Source organism: Leuciscus leuciscus (assembly GCF_965113295.1).
Source record: "Leuciscus leuciscus genome assembly, chromosome: 25".
Lineage (NCBI taxonomy): Eukaryota > Metazoa > Chordata > Actinopteri > Cypriniformes > Leuciscidae > Leuciscus > Leuciscus leuciscus.
The window spans coordinates 23064784-23080690 of record NC_138724.1 but is presented as its reverse complement, the minus strand read 5'-3'; the positions used below and the strand labels follow the sequence as shown (position 1 = coordinate 23080690).

The 15907-nt window shown below is 36.9% G+C and overlaps 3 protein-coding genes and 2 long non-coding RNA genes across 15 annotated transcripts in view; 4 read left to right on the top strand and 1 right to left on the bottom strand.

Moving 5' to 3' along the window:
• Positions 1-15907, top strand: part of LOC309490890 (class I histocompatibility antigen, F10 alpha chain-like) — a 69172-nt gene that overhangs the window by 12615 nt on the left and 40650 nt on the right. Inside the window, exon 1 of one of the 11 annotated variants that reach the window (XM_082160205.1) lies at positions 15628-15743. The exons of 9 other annotated variants lie outside the window; for them this stretch is intronic. In XM_082160205.1, coding sequence (XP_082016331.1) covers positions 15674-15743 — 70 coding nt within the window. In that variant the 5' untranslated portion in view covers positions 15628-15673. Of the gene's footprint in view, positions 1-15627; positions 15744-15907 lie in introns of those variants that run through there. One more of the 11 variants, XM_082160215.1, reaches the window with a different exon arrangement.
• LOC309490893 (major histocompatibility complex class I-related gene protein-like) overlaps positions 1-15907 on the top strand; it is a 66469-nt gene that overhangs the window by 33569 nt on the left and 16993 nt on the right. The gene's annotated exons all lie outside the window — the stretch shown is intronic.
• LOC309490911 lies at positions 732-3345 on the top strand. Its single transcript, XR_014202875.1, has 3 exons — positions 732-1034; positions 1152-1202; positions 3093-3345. It is a non-coding gene; the product is annotated as an uncharacterized lncRNA (long non-coding RNA).
• LOC309489981 (uncharacterized protein) lies at positions 7158-9177 on the top strand (the record flags this gene model as incomplete). The annotated part of the gene is made up of 7 exons (XM_082158936.1): positions 7158-7176; positions 7297-7373; positions 7471-7651; positions 7776-8024; positions 8097-8268; positions 8372-8520; positions 8703-9177. 7 exons carry the CDS (start codon positions 7158-7160, stop codon positions 8948-8950), a joined length of 1095 nt encoding a protein of 364 aa, XP_082015062.1. The 3' UTR covers positions 8951-9177.
• Positions 13644-14736, bottom strand: LOC309489955. Its single transcript, XR_014202580.1, has 2 exons — positions 14619-14736; positions 13644-14081 (listed from the first exon to the last, which is right to left on the bottom strand). It is a non-coding gene; the product is annotated as an uncharacterized lncRNA (long non-coding RNA).

Genomic DNA, 15907 nt, shown 5'->3' with positions numbered 1-15907 from the left:
CCCTTCCTCCTTAGGATTTTAGGAAGTGCAGACAGCGCTGTTTGTGGTATGTTGAATTCTGCAGCCCACTCTGCAAGCCCACGTAAATCATCATCATTATCATCTTCCAAGTCAGAACATTCATCTCCATGCAAATCACAGTCACTATCACAACCAGGCATATCACCTGGCACCCAGTTTTCAGAATACAAATCATCAAATGAGGAAATGTTAAAATCATTAAAAAAAATCTGAGGAATTTTCATCTGCTAAATCATTTGATGAATTCTCAAAACAGTTCTGATCACAAGCATCGTAGAAATTGTCCGTGGAATCTTCGCTTTCAGTATGCTCTAACAAATCATCCAGTGGGTATTCCTTTTCAGAATCATGTGCCAACAAATCATCAATCATAGACTCTTTTTCAATGAGATGCAAATGTTCCTCCACTTTCGCTGATGTTTTCCTCCTTTTAGTTCTTTCTGAACACAAACACACACACACACACACACACACACACACACACACACACACACACACACACACACACACACACACACACACACACACACACACACACACACACACACACACACACACACACACACACACACACACACACACACACACACACACACACAAAAAAGAGTTCCTTGTTTTTTTATTTTCTTTGTTTTTTTTTTATCCTTTTTTTCCTTGGCATTCTATGAAAAGACGTTGATACAATTAGAATGCATAACAGGGGCGTAAAACTGCCTGGGGCATATATCTACCGGCTCCAGGTCTGCGGACTCCCCCTACTCATTCCCTCTGCGGCATCGCCAAGGAGATCTAAAAGTTGAACTGTCGAGCAAAAAATAAATAAAAAATAGACTGACAAAACAAAACATGCTGAGACAATAGACTGTAAAAAAAGAAAAAAAAAAGTGAGATGCAGCCATATTCTAACTCTGTACATGTGCAGAATATTTTAAGTCTAAAAGCATGCAGTGCAAATGGACAATCTTATGTCCTCGTTTTTTTTTTACTTGCACTTTCACTTCCATCTTCAGATGGTAAGTTGTTTAGCCTACATTTTTAAATATTATTAGAATTTTAAAACCTAATCTATTTCAAGGAATGAACTCAAGATTAATGACGATTGTCACGTATAATCTCCCTGACCTGAATAGAGCGTTGTGGTAGAGCGAGGCACAACCTTGTTTTATACGGACACACCTGGGGTAAGTTGTAACACGTGGTTTAAGCTAGCATGACAAAACGTTTTTTATGCTGTTTTAACAATTGTGCTTTTGTGTTAACAGCTTTTAATTGTAAGAGATGCCATAGAGCGTGTCATAAATGTTTTATATTTAAAAAAAAAGTTATGACATGTTTTATGATAGGCCTATATGTTAGCATTCAAAATAACAGGGTTTCAGCGAATCTTAAAATGATATGTAAAAGTCTTAATTCACCTTTAAACAAATTAAGGCTTGAAAGATGTCTTCAAATAGAGCAGAGAGACTTAAATGAATGAAGTCATGAAGTTGATTGTTGCATGCATTGCATTGTCTGTCTGTGCAATCTATCCATCTGTCTGTCTGTTCTTCATATCTATCCATCTGACTGTCTGTTCTTCCTATCTATCCATCTGACTGTCTGTCTATCCATCTATCTCTATCTGCCTATCTGTCATGTCTGTATCTGATAGACTGTGTAGTACGGTGGCCGAGAGAGCTCAGCGCGCTGCAACTGAAGAAAACACATGCAAATAGAAAAACACCTGCAAATTAAGAAAACATCTTCATCAGTTTCACAACACATGTGTGCTCCAAATACTCACAACACAACCAAATACAGAAACGCGCTGCAAAAGTTCAGAACACAACCAAATACAGAAACGCGCTGCAAATAGGACAGAACACAACGGATATGTTTCCGGGGAAGCCAATAAGTGACGGACCCGACTGGGACGTGCTTACAGCTGTCTACTTTAATTTAATTTAATTTATTATTTTATTTTTGTTGCAAAACATACAGAGATTACACGTTTATGACATACAACTTTGTATAGCCTACAATATACAAAATGTATTTATAATATGTTCAATGTCATAAGAATACTAATCAGAAAAGAACAAGCTGAAGACCAAAATAAATTAAAGAAAAAAAGATAGAAAAAAAGAACATGAGGGAAAGATATTAATATATACATCAGTTACATTGTACACATGTTACGTTAAAATAAGTTTCATAAGAAATGTTAGAATGAAGGGTCCAAATCATAGACAGTAGGCTATATAAGAGGTCCAAATATGAGACGGCGCTGCGTTGTCATGGGAACATCCCAGGTGAAAATAATGAGGAAATTACATTGGCTTTCGTTGCTCCCTTCATCAAGTCCGTTCCAAACGGCTACATAATGGCACACAAGTGCCCCGCTCCCTCCAAAGTGCCCACTTCAAGGGCTCTGCCGTCTGCCCTTTTAAGGGAGTAACGTTAGGGCATAGGTAATGCTCACGAGCAATAAAAAACGGGTCCGTCACTTATTGGGTTCCCCGGAAACATTTCCGTTGTGTTCTGTCCTATTTGCAGCGCGTTTCTGTATTTGGTTGTGTTGTGAACTTTTGCAGCGCGTTTCTGTATTTGGTTGTGTTGTGAGTATTTGGAGCACACATGTGTTGTGAAACTGATGAAGATGTTTTCTTAATTTGCAGGTGTTTTTCTATTTGCATGTGTTTTCTTCAGTTGCAGCACGTTGAGCTCTCTCGGCCACCGTAGTATTGTCTTCAAAACTTTCAGCTTGAAAACTACTTTGAACTTTAAACTGAAAACCTTCAAACTTCAAGCTTTTAAAACTATTTCAAACTTTCAGGCTTTCTCAAGCCAACCTAAAGTTTGTCTTTCTAGACAAACTTTTTTTTTAACTAGTTTATGTTGTTCATAAACAAAGTAAGTCTCTTACGTACTTTACAGACAAAGCCAATAACACTCAAACATATATTTGTCTAACATCTTCCTATAATATGTATAAAATACTTAAAAAAGAAATTCCTTATATGACTCTACTATGTTAATGCCTTTCTTCAAAATGATTCAATATTGTTTGTTCTGTATTTTATACAAATTAGGTGTTGTGAACTGGAGTGCATCTTCCAGACAATATAAACAAGAGTTCGAGGTGCCCTGCTCGTTGACTCTGTTCTTGCACTGCACTGCAATATACAAGGACTGCCCACCTATTTAGGAGATGGCAGAAGGGGAGTCCTGCATGCGTGGATTTTATTCCGATAAGGAGGTTGAGTGCTGTTGCTCAGTTGATTGTTTTTTCAGTGATGGAGGGGAATTTCAAGCCGAGTAGATCTGAAGTGTGTGTGTGTGTGTGTCTGTTGATGTACAGATATGTATGTGATTATCTGTATGTGTACATATTTCTTTTACACAATTATCATCTTTGTTTTGAAATAAAATGTATCACTGTTATGAGTTTGTTTTTTTGAGTCGGCATGCCGATACGGGATATGGGATACAGAGATTGACAATGTACTGTATGTAGTTGGTTTAACTTCATTCAAACTACTTTATTGGAATAAATGTTTTATAATAGCCTATATAATGCACAAAAATAAAAAATTATTAACTTTTACAGAGGAATGATTAAAATAAGAAGTATATAAGGTGCCATTAATATTTACAGTCATTTTGTTATTTACACATTGAAGTGCAACAGAATGTGAAAAACTTTACAGCCACAGTATTACACAGATATTACACAATATATAGCCTACTCTGAAATTCCTTATAAGTTTATCTTAGATCAGGCATAGTTAAAACTATGTACTCCTTTTTGCTGCTTTCATTATTACTTAAGAGTTTTTTTTTAATACATTAACATTTGTTGAAAATAATATTATGTCAAATTTGTCCAAATTTGTCCAAGGCCCCTTATTTTGGACAAGTCCAAATAAGGGGCCGTCTGCAAAGTGCAAATCCCAAAACCCTTCTGCACATTTTATATGATTAAACATATTCAATAGCTTCACTGTGACGCACTGTACTGTCACCAAATTCAGTTCACACATGCTCGCTCTCCTGCTGGTTATACTACATTACTTTTTTATGATTATTTATTATGAAATAAAATCAATAACTTAACCCTTTAGAAAAAATATTAAATAACACTGTTATACAGTATAATGCCATCAAATTCAGTAAGCAAATATAATGCAAAAGCTGCGTACAGTACCAATATAATTTGTGTAAAGAATAGGCCTACTTATTTTGTATGTGCAATTACTTCCCAAACTAAGTGTTGTAGGCCTTTAACCAACATTATAGCAGTGATGTGTGAACTAAATTTGGTGTGTTACAGTGAAGTTATTGAATATTTTTCATAATATAAAATGTGCAAAAGCAGTGTAGTATGACCAGTGGGTCACCATTGATGTGTAAACTGAATTGGGTGGCACTACAGTTTGTAACATTGAAGTCAATGACTATTTTTGTATTTTTGACTGTGAGTTGAAGCTGTAGTCGTTTTTTGGGTTATATTGCACTTTGCAGACGGTCCCTATGAACTTGTCTCTCAGCCGCCTGCTCCCATTTAGCCTATATTATAAAAGCTTGTTTTGATGAGAATTGGGTGTAGCTCGTTGTCTGGGTTACTGTGATTGCAAATAGGTGTCGTTTGTGTTTTAACAACGTTTAGCTCAAGAATATTGATCCGGGAAGTTCGAATAGCCTATATTGCCAACTTCACTGAACTCCTTGAGTTAAGCACTGACCGCATTTCTTTATATTTGAGTCCAAGTTCAAACACTATGAAACGCTCCATTAACGTACGAAGCTCTGAAACACTGCCAGCGGGACATTTGTGGTTGATTGCAATTTCAATTTTTTCATTTTAAATAGTGTGTAATGTTGCTGTTGGTGCATGAACAGTATCTGCAAAGTTGCTGCGCTGAAAGTTCATTGTAAGCAGAGATATCGTCTTTTAAAAAACAGGAAGTTTAATGCCTACAAAAACGACTCGACTGGGACTACAACGAGATACTTCCCGGGTTTTATACGTAACTAACCCATAAATTTACATCAACCCTCCCTCCGGAATATGCAAAAAAAGTGGGCATGGCCATATTTCTGCGGCTTTGTCGAAGAGGAAGAGAGCTGTAGACATGCCGTCGAAAGTGTGCTATTTTCACCCATCTGTCAGGTCTTCTGTGTTCGGGCTTCCTACGGACGCTGTAGTTCGTCAACAATGGCTACAATTTATGTTTGGTTATGTTCCTGAAAATTACAATCGTAATTTAGCTCTTTGTGCTGCGCATTTTACGGAAGACAGCTTCCAGAATCTGCACGAGTTCAATGCCGGATTCAACAAGAAACTGCTACTAAAACATGAAGCAGTTCCAACTTTAAAACCAGAGGCAGCAGTTGTTGGGCCACAACCTGTAAGTAAGACTTAATAATTTTAAATGTATTTTCATGTATAATTTCAGACGTAATGTTTTAGTTTTATCAAGGACGTAAACAAATGCCAGCGCTGGCTTTAGTAGCCACTTAGTTGCTATTTCGTGTGTCTATGACAAACGCGTACAAACAATTTGGACCTGAATTTGTAATTATGTACTAATTTTGTAAATGAATTTTCCATGTATACTTTATGACGTAATTTTTCGATTTGATCAAGAACGTAAACCAATGCCGACGCTGTTTGTTTATAGTAGCCAGTTAGTTCGATGTTAATTTGTGTGTATAAGACAAACGTGTATAAAGTTCCAAAAATTATATGTAATCGCAACAGCAAACTTCAGCTGCTGTTATCAGTGTACAGTAGCCTATGGTTTATTTACAGGTTTTATGTATTGTTTATCTACATACTTATTACTGTTATAGATATAAATTATACATTTATCTATAAATTATCATTAATTAGACATTGTCTTTTGTTACAGTCTACATCTCAGCAAGGTCCAAGTACCCAAGAGTTTCCCAGTATATCTGTAAGTGTTGAAGTTGGATGTCAGACAGACCCTATGAAGTCAGAAAGTCTGGCCACAGAGATATCGCCAAACATGCGATCAGTGGCCACACAACTTTCTACTGGCACATTGAGGGATTTTCACACAAGGAGCAGAGGTATGAAGTACACACTATGTGTTAATGTATTATTTGATCAAATTCATTATGACAACATTTTATTTTATTATAAGCTGCTGTGATGTGTATTAAAAATTGCAAACATGAAAATTGTCTCCATGTACAATTCATTTGTAATAGCATGACATGTGATTTATACTATTTTTGTTTTTGTCACTTGTAGGAATTCAGGCAACAGTTTCTAGTCAAAATGTTGGTACTGAAACAACTGTCATGTTGCAAGATATGCATCTGTCTTCAACACCAATAAAAGGCTCAATGTTCAGACCAAGCAAGAGACCTCGTCTGGTATTGGAGGAGGAGGATGAGGACGAGGAGGAAAAGGATGACACTGAATCACAAGTACAAGTGGAACCACATGACTCAACATATAACCCAGAGAGTACTGCCACTGAGGAATCTGAATTGTTGTAAGTTAGAAAAACAACATTTTTATATTAGTTATAAATGTGACAGTTTTTAAGAATAATTAATGTTTAATTATTTTTTATATCTATATTTTATTTAGGATAGATCCACAGACTAACTCTGGTGAAAAAAAATACATTGTTTTTGAAAGTTGCCTAAGAGAGTTATTTGGGTCCTGTCCAATTTGTAAGACAAAATGTACAGACCAAAGCAGGCAAATGGGGACTTTTGTGGCATTCACTCAGCTGTGTGAGAAGTGTCAGTACAACAGACAGTGGCAGAGCCAGCCCATAATAGGAAGTACACCAGTTGGTAACCTGTTACTGTCTGCTGCAACATATTTTACTGGTGGCTCCTTTGTTCAACTGCAGAAGGTATGTAAAACCATAATACAAGTTCATTTATAGTAAATAAACTGTGTTAATTCAGTTAGTATGCAAATGCATGTTTCTGTATTTGTTCTTTCATAGATTTTCAAGGCCATGAACCTCCAGATGACAACATATAGCACTTTCAGGAAACATGCCAGGAATTTAATTGAACCTACCATCATACATAAGTGGAACAGAGATCAACTACATATTATTTCACAGCAGCAACAGCAGGGAAAGGTTCCATTAGCTGGAGATATGCGTGCTGACACACCAGGTATGCTTACAACAATATTAATATGTAGTACGTTTATTTAGAAAGGATTGTAGTTGTAAAAAAAAAAAAAATGTGTTAGTGGTATCATTTATGGTCTACTTTGGATAATGTGTGCCATAGGACACTCAGCCAAATTCGGTAGCTACACTTTGATGCACGTGGAAACCAACAAAATTCTGGATCTTCAACTAATTCAGGTTAGTAAGTACTACATATCTATAATCATGTTGTCAATTTCTGCTATCTGTTACTCTTAACATTTACATATTGTTAATATGCTATTCCTCAAAATAGAGCAACGAGGTGGGAGGCAGTTACCACATGGAAAAGGAGGGATTAAAGCGTTGCCTGGATAAACTGGAGTCTAATGGTTTAGCTGTTGACTACCTAATAACCGATAGACATCCACAGATTCAAAAGTATCTGAGGGAACGCAGTATCACTCAGTTCTATGACGTGTGGCACTTTCAGAAAGGTAAATATTATTTTTTGTATTTAATTAATGATAAACATGATTACAGGCTTGTAAATTTAAATATCGCTTGATATTTGATTATGTAAAAGTAATGATTTTACAACAGACGTATGTGTTGGTATAGGGCTGTCAAAGAAACTAGACAAACTGTCACAGAACAAGGACTGCAGGGTGCTGAAGACATGGTTGCGCAGCATAAAAAATCACATATACTGGAGTGCGACTTCCTCTGTGTCTGGCCCAGAAAAACTGGCTAAGTGGACCTCCCTGCTGAACCACATTCAAAATGTGCATGTTCACGAAAACCCCCTGTTCCCTAAGTGTGAACACCCGGACAGAGTTTCCAGGGATCAAAAGAAATGGTTCCAATCAGGTATGACTATATAAAAAGTATAACTACAGATTTACAGTTCATTTTTATAGTTTCATCTCTGTGCCGCTACAGGATCAGTGGAACTCCACAAGTTGGGAAAGGTACTATACAACAAGAGAGTACTGAAGGACGTAGAAAAACTCAGTCACCACTTCCAAACATCGTCACTTGAGGCATTTCACAGCCTTATTCTGCGTTTTGCCCCAAAGAACGTTGTTTTCCCTTTCATAGGGATGTTGTGCAGGTAAAAGGCATAATGTCATATTTAGCAATATTACAAAAAAAAAAAAAATAATTCTTACTGTCTACAAATATTCCTTATTTTATGTGTTGTTCTCCGTTTAAAGGTTGTATCTCGCAGCCATGCACTACAATGAAAATTCTGACCGTCACCAGGCAACAACAACTGCAGGACAGGCTGTGTTCAAATTCGTTTTTCCGAAGTCCAAAAAGGGGGAATGCACAGCAAAGCCAGTGAAAATCGACCCAACATACAGTAAGATGAACAAATAATTTTTTATTTACAACAATATAAAGCTAATAAATAACTGTAAGAAATAAACGAGGAAATAAATATTACTAAACATTACACACGAAAATTGCACAGCAAAGGTTGATTGTTTATCAATAGTTATATAAAACAATAAAGTGACTTTAGGTTTTCATCTCTTCTTACAGACTATGTCGATGAGCTTATCAGTCTGCTGGTAAATAAAGTCTTTCTGGACCCAACACCATACACAGAAGAGCTGCATGCAGTCCCCATTCCCCCACCTCTGTCTTCAGAGTATGAAAAACCATCAAAGGAAGAGGTGATTGCACGCCATGTGTCCCGCTTCAGTCAAGGGGGGGGCGGAATCCAACATACTGGCCAGTTGGATCTGGAAACTGCTGGCGGATCCGGTCAACAACACATGACGGGATGACAACCCTCATATCTCGTCCTAGGTAGCCCCAGCACCAGCTGACAAAGCTACGGTAGCCCAGATAACGAAAACGTCTATGGCAGGAAATCACAATGTTGTGTGTTTGAAACATTTGATTTTACAGGAAAATGATACATGTCGTTTGAAAATATTGATTTTATAAATACATTGAAACAGAAAGATAATTATTTGTGAATATCTTATATTTCTTTTATTCGTTATATCTGTTTGCTATGTAACTGATTTTACAAAAGTTATTTCACTCATCAACCTTTTTGAACAATAAATAAAAACTTACTCTGCTTCAGTTCTGCGTCTCACTGCTCCATAGTCAGCTCTATAAATATTATGTATATTTTGTAAAGTGAATGCATTTAAGCAATTTGGTTCGAACCCTGGATGCAGAACCATGCATGTAGGTGGGTCTGGAATCTGCATCATTCGATGCACAACCTAAAAATATTTGTTAGACAATAAGTAATTCCTGTGCATTGACCTTCCCTTCTTCTTTTTACATAATTCTATTACAGCTTATGACAAAAGGACAACACAAAGCTATAAAATATATAGGCATAGCCTATATATTTTTACAATACCTTTTGTATTTCCTTGCAACAGATGTTTTCACGTTCTGTTGGCATTTTAACACAGTTGCCACATGTACACCTAAAGAAAACGATACACTGAGTAAACTAAGTTTTGTGAATAGATAAACGGCTGTTCATTATATCGATAAAACAATAACTTTAAAAAATGGTCTTACTCTGTCATTTATTTAGTTATATTAAATGTTTAATCAGGAGAAAACCGTATCTCAAAAGCTAACAAGCAGCAGTAGCATTTTCAAGTAACAGCGTATCGAAATTCTTATAATAATAGTAGAATAGAATAGAATAATAATAATAAAATAAATGTACCATTCAGAAACGTTTTGTAAGAGCCGTGTTTGCGGAGGTTCTGCTTGACTCTCTTCATTGCCGCTTTCTGGGTCTGATTCTGGCTCAAACTGATACGGCAGTATCGACACCATTATTTACATTTGACTGGAGCACATGCAACTTTCGCCCGTAAAGGTAATGGGCGTGAAGTTTCCGGACAACGTGCACTACGCAGTTTAGCCAATTACAACACACCGGCCCAACTAACCAATCTGAGCCCATTGCCTGTTTCCGAGGGAGTGGTTTCATAGAATCAGGAAGTCAACCGGTCGTTCGAATGACAGAGGAGAAAGCGGCTTACAATAAAGGTGAAATTTATGAGAAATAAGGCTTAAAAAAAAAAAAAAACCACGAAGACATGTTATATTGCACCCCATAAACACAATCATGCAAAGAAAAAAAGCAGTCAACCACCCCTTTAAACAGGAAGTGTCTGTCCGAGCTCAAAACAGGTTTTGCGTGGGAACGCAAAGTTTCTCGGGGGAACGCAAAAGTTTTGCGAGGGAACGCAAAAGATTAAAAAAATAATAATACAGGGCTCTCAAGTTTTGAACTGAGTTCAGAGTGAGATTTTGGCGGCGAACGGGTGTCTGATCTCATAAATGACACATATTCTTACAAATAAAATAAAATGTATTTAATTCAGCATTTATTTGTGTGTGTGTGTGTAATACTTATTATATATATATATATTATTATAGAGAATACTTTTTGTGCGCAAAAAAACCCTCGACTTTATTCTACTATTCAGATTTCCTTGTGGGCCTCGAGTGAATTCACGTAGTGTTTTAGCGCATCGCTTCTGTGTTGTACGTAAACTTAAGATTGAGCCACTGAAGTCACTTGGACTATATTAACGATCTCTTTAATAACTTTTCTGGGCCAGCAAGTTCAAAGCAAGTTCTATGGAGGAGTGATCCAGCTCTCAGATTTAATCAAAAATATCTTAATTTGTGTTCCGAAGATGAACGAAGGTCTTACGGGGTTGGAACAAAATGAGGGTGAGTAATTACTGACATAATTTTCATTTTTGGGTGAACTAACCCTTTAAGTTGGTAATGTCCTTCCTAGAAGTTGGTCTCAACTGCTTTGTGAACTAAGTTACTTAAGATAAAACTACCAGGGATTCAACAGACTAGATAGGCTAATTCACGTGATAGTCTGGTCAAACTGTTAGTTAACGTAACGTTACCAGCTGTCTGGACACATATTCCCCAGCAATGGTGAGATGACTTACATAGGATGTTCTTCTCCCACATTGATCAGTCTGTACTCTGTAGAAATTAGTTCGGCGAGATGTAAATCATTTAAAATGTGACAGCCGCTGTCCTCTTCTGTAACCGTTACGTTACTTACTTAAAGGTAGGGTAGGTAATCATTTTTCTAAAAAAAAAACATTCCAAATTTGTTTAAACTGTCTTTATATACCAATACATAATTAAAATGTAAGTACTCTGAAAAAGAAAATATAAAAATCGAGTGACTGTAGACCTTTTAATCTGCAATAAACACAGCTCATTATTTCCATTCACTCCACCCCCTCCCTTCTGAGCTCCTTCCAAAGCCACGCCCCCAAAACACATGAACGCGCGACGCCAAACGCTCAGGCTGGAACAAGACGCATTTATTACCTGAGACGAGTGGAGAGGAAGGAGCGCAGTACATACAGTGACATCATGTCAGAATCACATGTAATAAAATACCTAACTTTATCACTATGAATATAAACAAATAAGATTTATTTTAGTACTCACTATCAAGCTAGCATATCGATAATGGTAAAGTTTCATTCGGTAACGAGCTATATTTATAAGGCAAAACTAAAAACAGGTTGCATTGATACATGTTTTTCCATTACCATCAGTTACACTGTGATGAAGGTGAATTTCGTGTAAGATTCATAACATACGGTGTTTTGCATGTAAGAGTTTCCATGATGAAAACATTGTTGACTCTAATGAAGACTAACGTACACTCCGAGTCCGGAGACAAGTACCGCATCGTCGGTTCGAGGACAGGTCCGGGGTTGAGGGCGAAGCAGAGGTCGTTCAAGAGTGCGGGCAGGGTCCGAGGAAGTAGTTTTTGCCTTGTTTGCCTTCGCTGACTGCATATGCAGGTGCTTTGAGCTGAATATTTCCGGGAACGGTGACATGTGATGAGTGCACGCAGGGCAGCGCGCGCAGTGGGGCTCGGGGCGGGCACGAGACATGAAGGCATCTGATTGGTTCTTTACATTCGCACCGAATGGCAGTGATTGGTCAGAGTTTTTACTGTCCTGCAGCTGCTACAGAGGTCTGATTTTTTTCATTCCTTTTTCTAAACACATAATGTATTGACTACTATCAGGATGGAAGGACCATTTCACCCAGTATAAAAAAAAGTGTTTCTGAACAGGATTACCTACCCTACCTTTAAGCGAGCATCTGAATCTGTGTCGCACGCACGAGCCTGTGAAAATCTTACCCAGATACAGCAATGCTATTTTCTGATTGGCTGTTCGGTAGCTATATTTTGTTTCACTCATGGTTTCACGGTTTAAAAAATAGCTGGTAGAGGTAACTGCAGGCTGGAGCAATGGGCGTGCCAGGAGGTCGGAAAGGAATGGGGCGTGCCAGGAGGAATGGGGCGTGCCGTAAGGTCTTTACAATTGGACGCGAAAGCTTCCTGATCCGCATAAAAGCGAGCCATAAACTTAATCACTTTTGGCCAACAAACAATTATACAAGACCAAATACATTTCTTTCACTGTGAAAATAGCAATAATGATATTGAGAATACATTCAAAAGTACGTTACCTTCGAAATTTAGGGCGCGGGTTACATGACGTCATCACCACCGCGACTTTTTTTATTAAATAATTAAAAAACAAATTAAATTATTATTTTAAAGATAAAAATGTCTCCTGACACTATTAAAGTCGGACTAGTTTTGTACTTTCATTTAAAGTACATACAAACTAATAGTAATGCTATTTTTATAATAATGGTACAGCAAATGTTTTTGCTGTTTAAAGGCATACATATATGCGTGTTTGATCAAACACTCACTATATAATTATAAAATGAAGTAAAAACGGTTTAATAAACTTATTTTAAGTGACATTAATCAATTAAGCAAAACAAACACCATTTTATCCAAAAAACATTTATTCAGTTGTCATTTTTACAATTAATTTTTTTTTAAACGTCTATTGAATTTGTCATCAAAGGCTTGTGTTCTAAGTCAAAACTCATTCCTTCACTGATTCATACTATAGTAGCAACTGTCCGCACAAATGAACAGTCTAAAAACTCAAATGGTGTCTTAAGAATAAAAAATGAAATTCTATGGCATCATTTGAACCTTTCATATAAACAAAATTAATACATTTCAGTAGTTTTAAAGCTGTTGAGATAATTGAAAAACTGTTGTCCCAAAATTTGCATGTCAGGGTGGCACAACTGCAAACATGGTTATTTTATTATGGTAATTAATTACAGTATACATAATAATGCATCGTTCAGAGGAGCCTTAATGATGAGTGAAAAGAGTTGTAGATCTCTCTAATACTGGTAAAAACTGCTTTCAAGTATGGGTAGGCTGGTACACTTTCCATATCAGTTGAATTTAAACACTTAGAAATGTTTACAACTGAAACTTGTTTAAATTTCAAAAAGTCAAAGTTAATGACTCAAAAATATAAATAAATAAAACAAATAAAATAAATAAAAATTAAACATCAGTTTTGAAAAGATTTTGAGATTTTTAAAAAACAAAATTTTTGAAGGTTTATTTGTCAATCACACACACACACACACACACACATATATATATATATATAGCATTGATTTAGCACAATGGGATTTTATAAATGTCTAATAATGTCTATAAATGTCTAATAAACTGCACGTCAAGCATGTTGTCTGTCATTTCCTCTATGTTGTTCTTGTAGTGTCCGACACAGAGGAGAAAATATGCTCAAGTCAGCAGGAGCAGTCTAAATAGAACTAAACATTTTATGCTATATTGTGCACTAATCATACTTGGGTGCATCTGAACTTTTTCACAAAGACCAACACTGGGAAGTTTAATGTTTATTAAAAATAAGGAGCAAGGAAAGTCTTGTAAAATCCAAGGAGCTGAAACTGAAGGTGAGGGTAGGCTACAGCGTCAGTGCAGGGAGTCTTCAGGATCCACTGAATCCCTTTCTGCTTCTTGTGTTGAAAGAGATAAAGGAGACAAAAACGGGACAAATTATAGTAGCATATTACATGTTGTGGTATTTAGTATTATTTCCCATTTAGTCCAGTGTGTTGTGGTATTTAGTATTATTTCCCATTTAGTCTAGTGTGATTTGTTTTTGTAAATGGCTTGCAGCTTTTAAGCATTGTTTTTAATCTCACGAATAAACTTCAATTTCCCTTTCCCATCAATCCAAAAATCAGCTGATCTGAAACATAATATAGACAGGTAGTTTACAGAAACACGCCTTAAAAAACTCCACCCATACGTTTTTGTTACTCAAATATAGTTTAATAAAATGCATTAATAGAACGGTTTTAACCATTAGGCTGTTCGTGGTTTGTTATGCACTACTAACTTTATCCAGTGACCTTTCTTTTATCTGATAACGTCCCCTAAAACTACTAATTAAATTTAGAGAGCAATAGTAAACTAGCATGCTTTAATACACAAGTTAATTTGATTCAGATGTACTGATAATATACAATCTTATTCTTTAAACGTCTTACCTTTTAAAAGTGCATCACAAACGGTCTGTTCTACCGCGCTGCTGCTGCTTTCGGGAAATACTGAGAGGCTCCACGAGCCGCCATTGCTGTGTCGCAACTTTCTCTCCATGGCTCTGACTCTGTCCAGGAGGAAACTCCTTTGACCAATGAGAAACCTCTTGCCACGCCCCTACCTCTCGCCACGCCCATTACTCCATGCTGCAGCTACCCCTGTCTCAAAAATAGCGCCGCAACTTGGTGGGCGTTATCCTCGTAATGTCTCTGCGTGAGAAATACAAGGTGTGGCGTGTGAGCGTGTGAATGGGTTGAAATGTGTCTCACGCCCAATGCGTGAGACTTGAGAGCCCTGAATTCTCCCATGCTAAAAATGTTTCCACCACCACGTCCCTTTAGGGGATGCGTATGAATAGGCTACTACTTACCATTAATGCTACTTTTGGTGCTGGTTGATAATTAGATCATCTCATTTATAAGAAACAACTCAAACCAGAGAATCTACATTCAAACCATAGCCTATGGGAAAAGTTTTTAATGTGGGTTTAAATCATGACGTTGGAAATAATCAAAATATTGTGAGTGAGTGTGCAGTTCAACTCTTTACGTATAGTAGAGAGAGATATTTACATACATTTATGTGTTCACACCATAGACTGTAAAAAACAAAACAAGTTCACATATTTCACATATCTACTGTAATGTTGCCCCAGAAACCAGGAGTATGTTTTAATGCAAGGAGTAAACAGGGTCTTACCAGAACAGGCCATATCTCACCCAAGCTAAAGACAGCAACAATAACTTTAGCAGATTATTTAACAGCCTACCTATCAAGTCTCAATTCATGTCGCTGCACAGCCTCCCCCTACTGGACGCATCAGGAACAACAGGGGGGGGGTGTCTTGTCCTGTCTTGTCAGTCTATAAAAAATAGACTGACAAGACAAAACAAAACAAAACAAAACATGCTGAGACCATAGACTGTAAAAAAAAAAAGAAAGAAAGTGAGATGCAGCCATATTCTAACTCGGTACATGTGCAGAATATTTGAAGACTAAAAGCATGCAGTGCAAATGGACACAATCTTATGTCCTCGTTTTTTTACTTGCACTTTCACTTCCATCTTCAGACGGTAAGTTGTTTAGCCTACATTATAATTTTAAAACCTAATCTATTTCAAGGAATGAATTTAAGATTAATGAAGATTATCGCGTATAATCTCCCTGACCTGAATAGAGCGTTGTGGTAGAGCGAGGCACAACCTTGTTTTATACGGACACACCTGGGGTTAGTTGT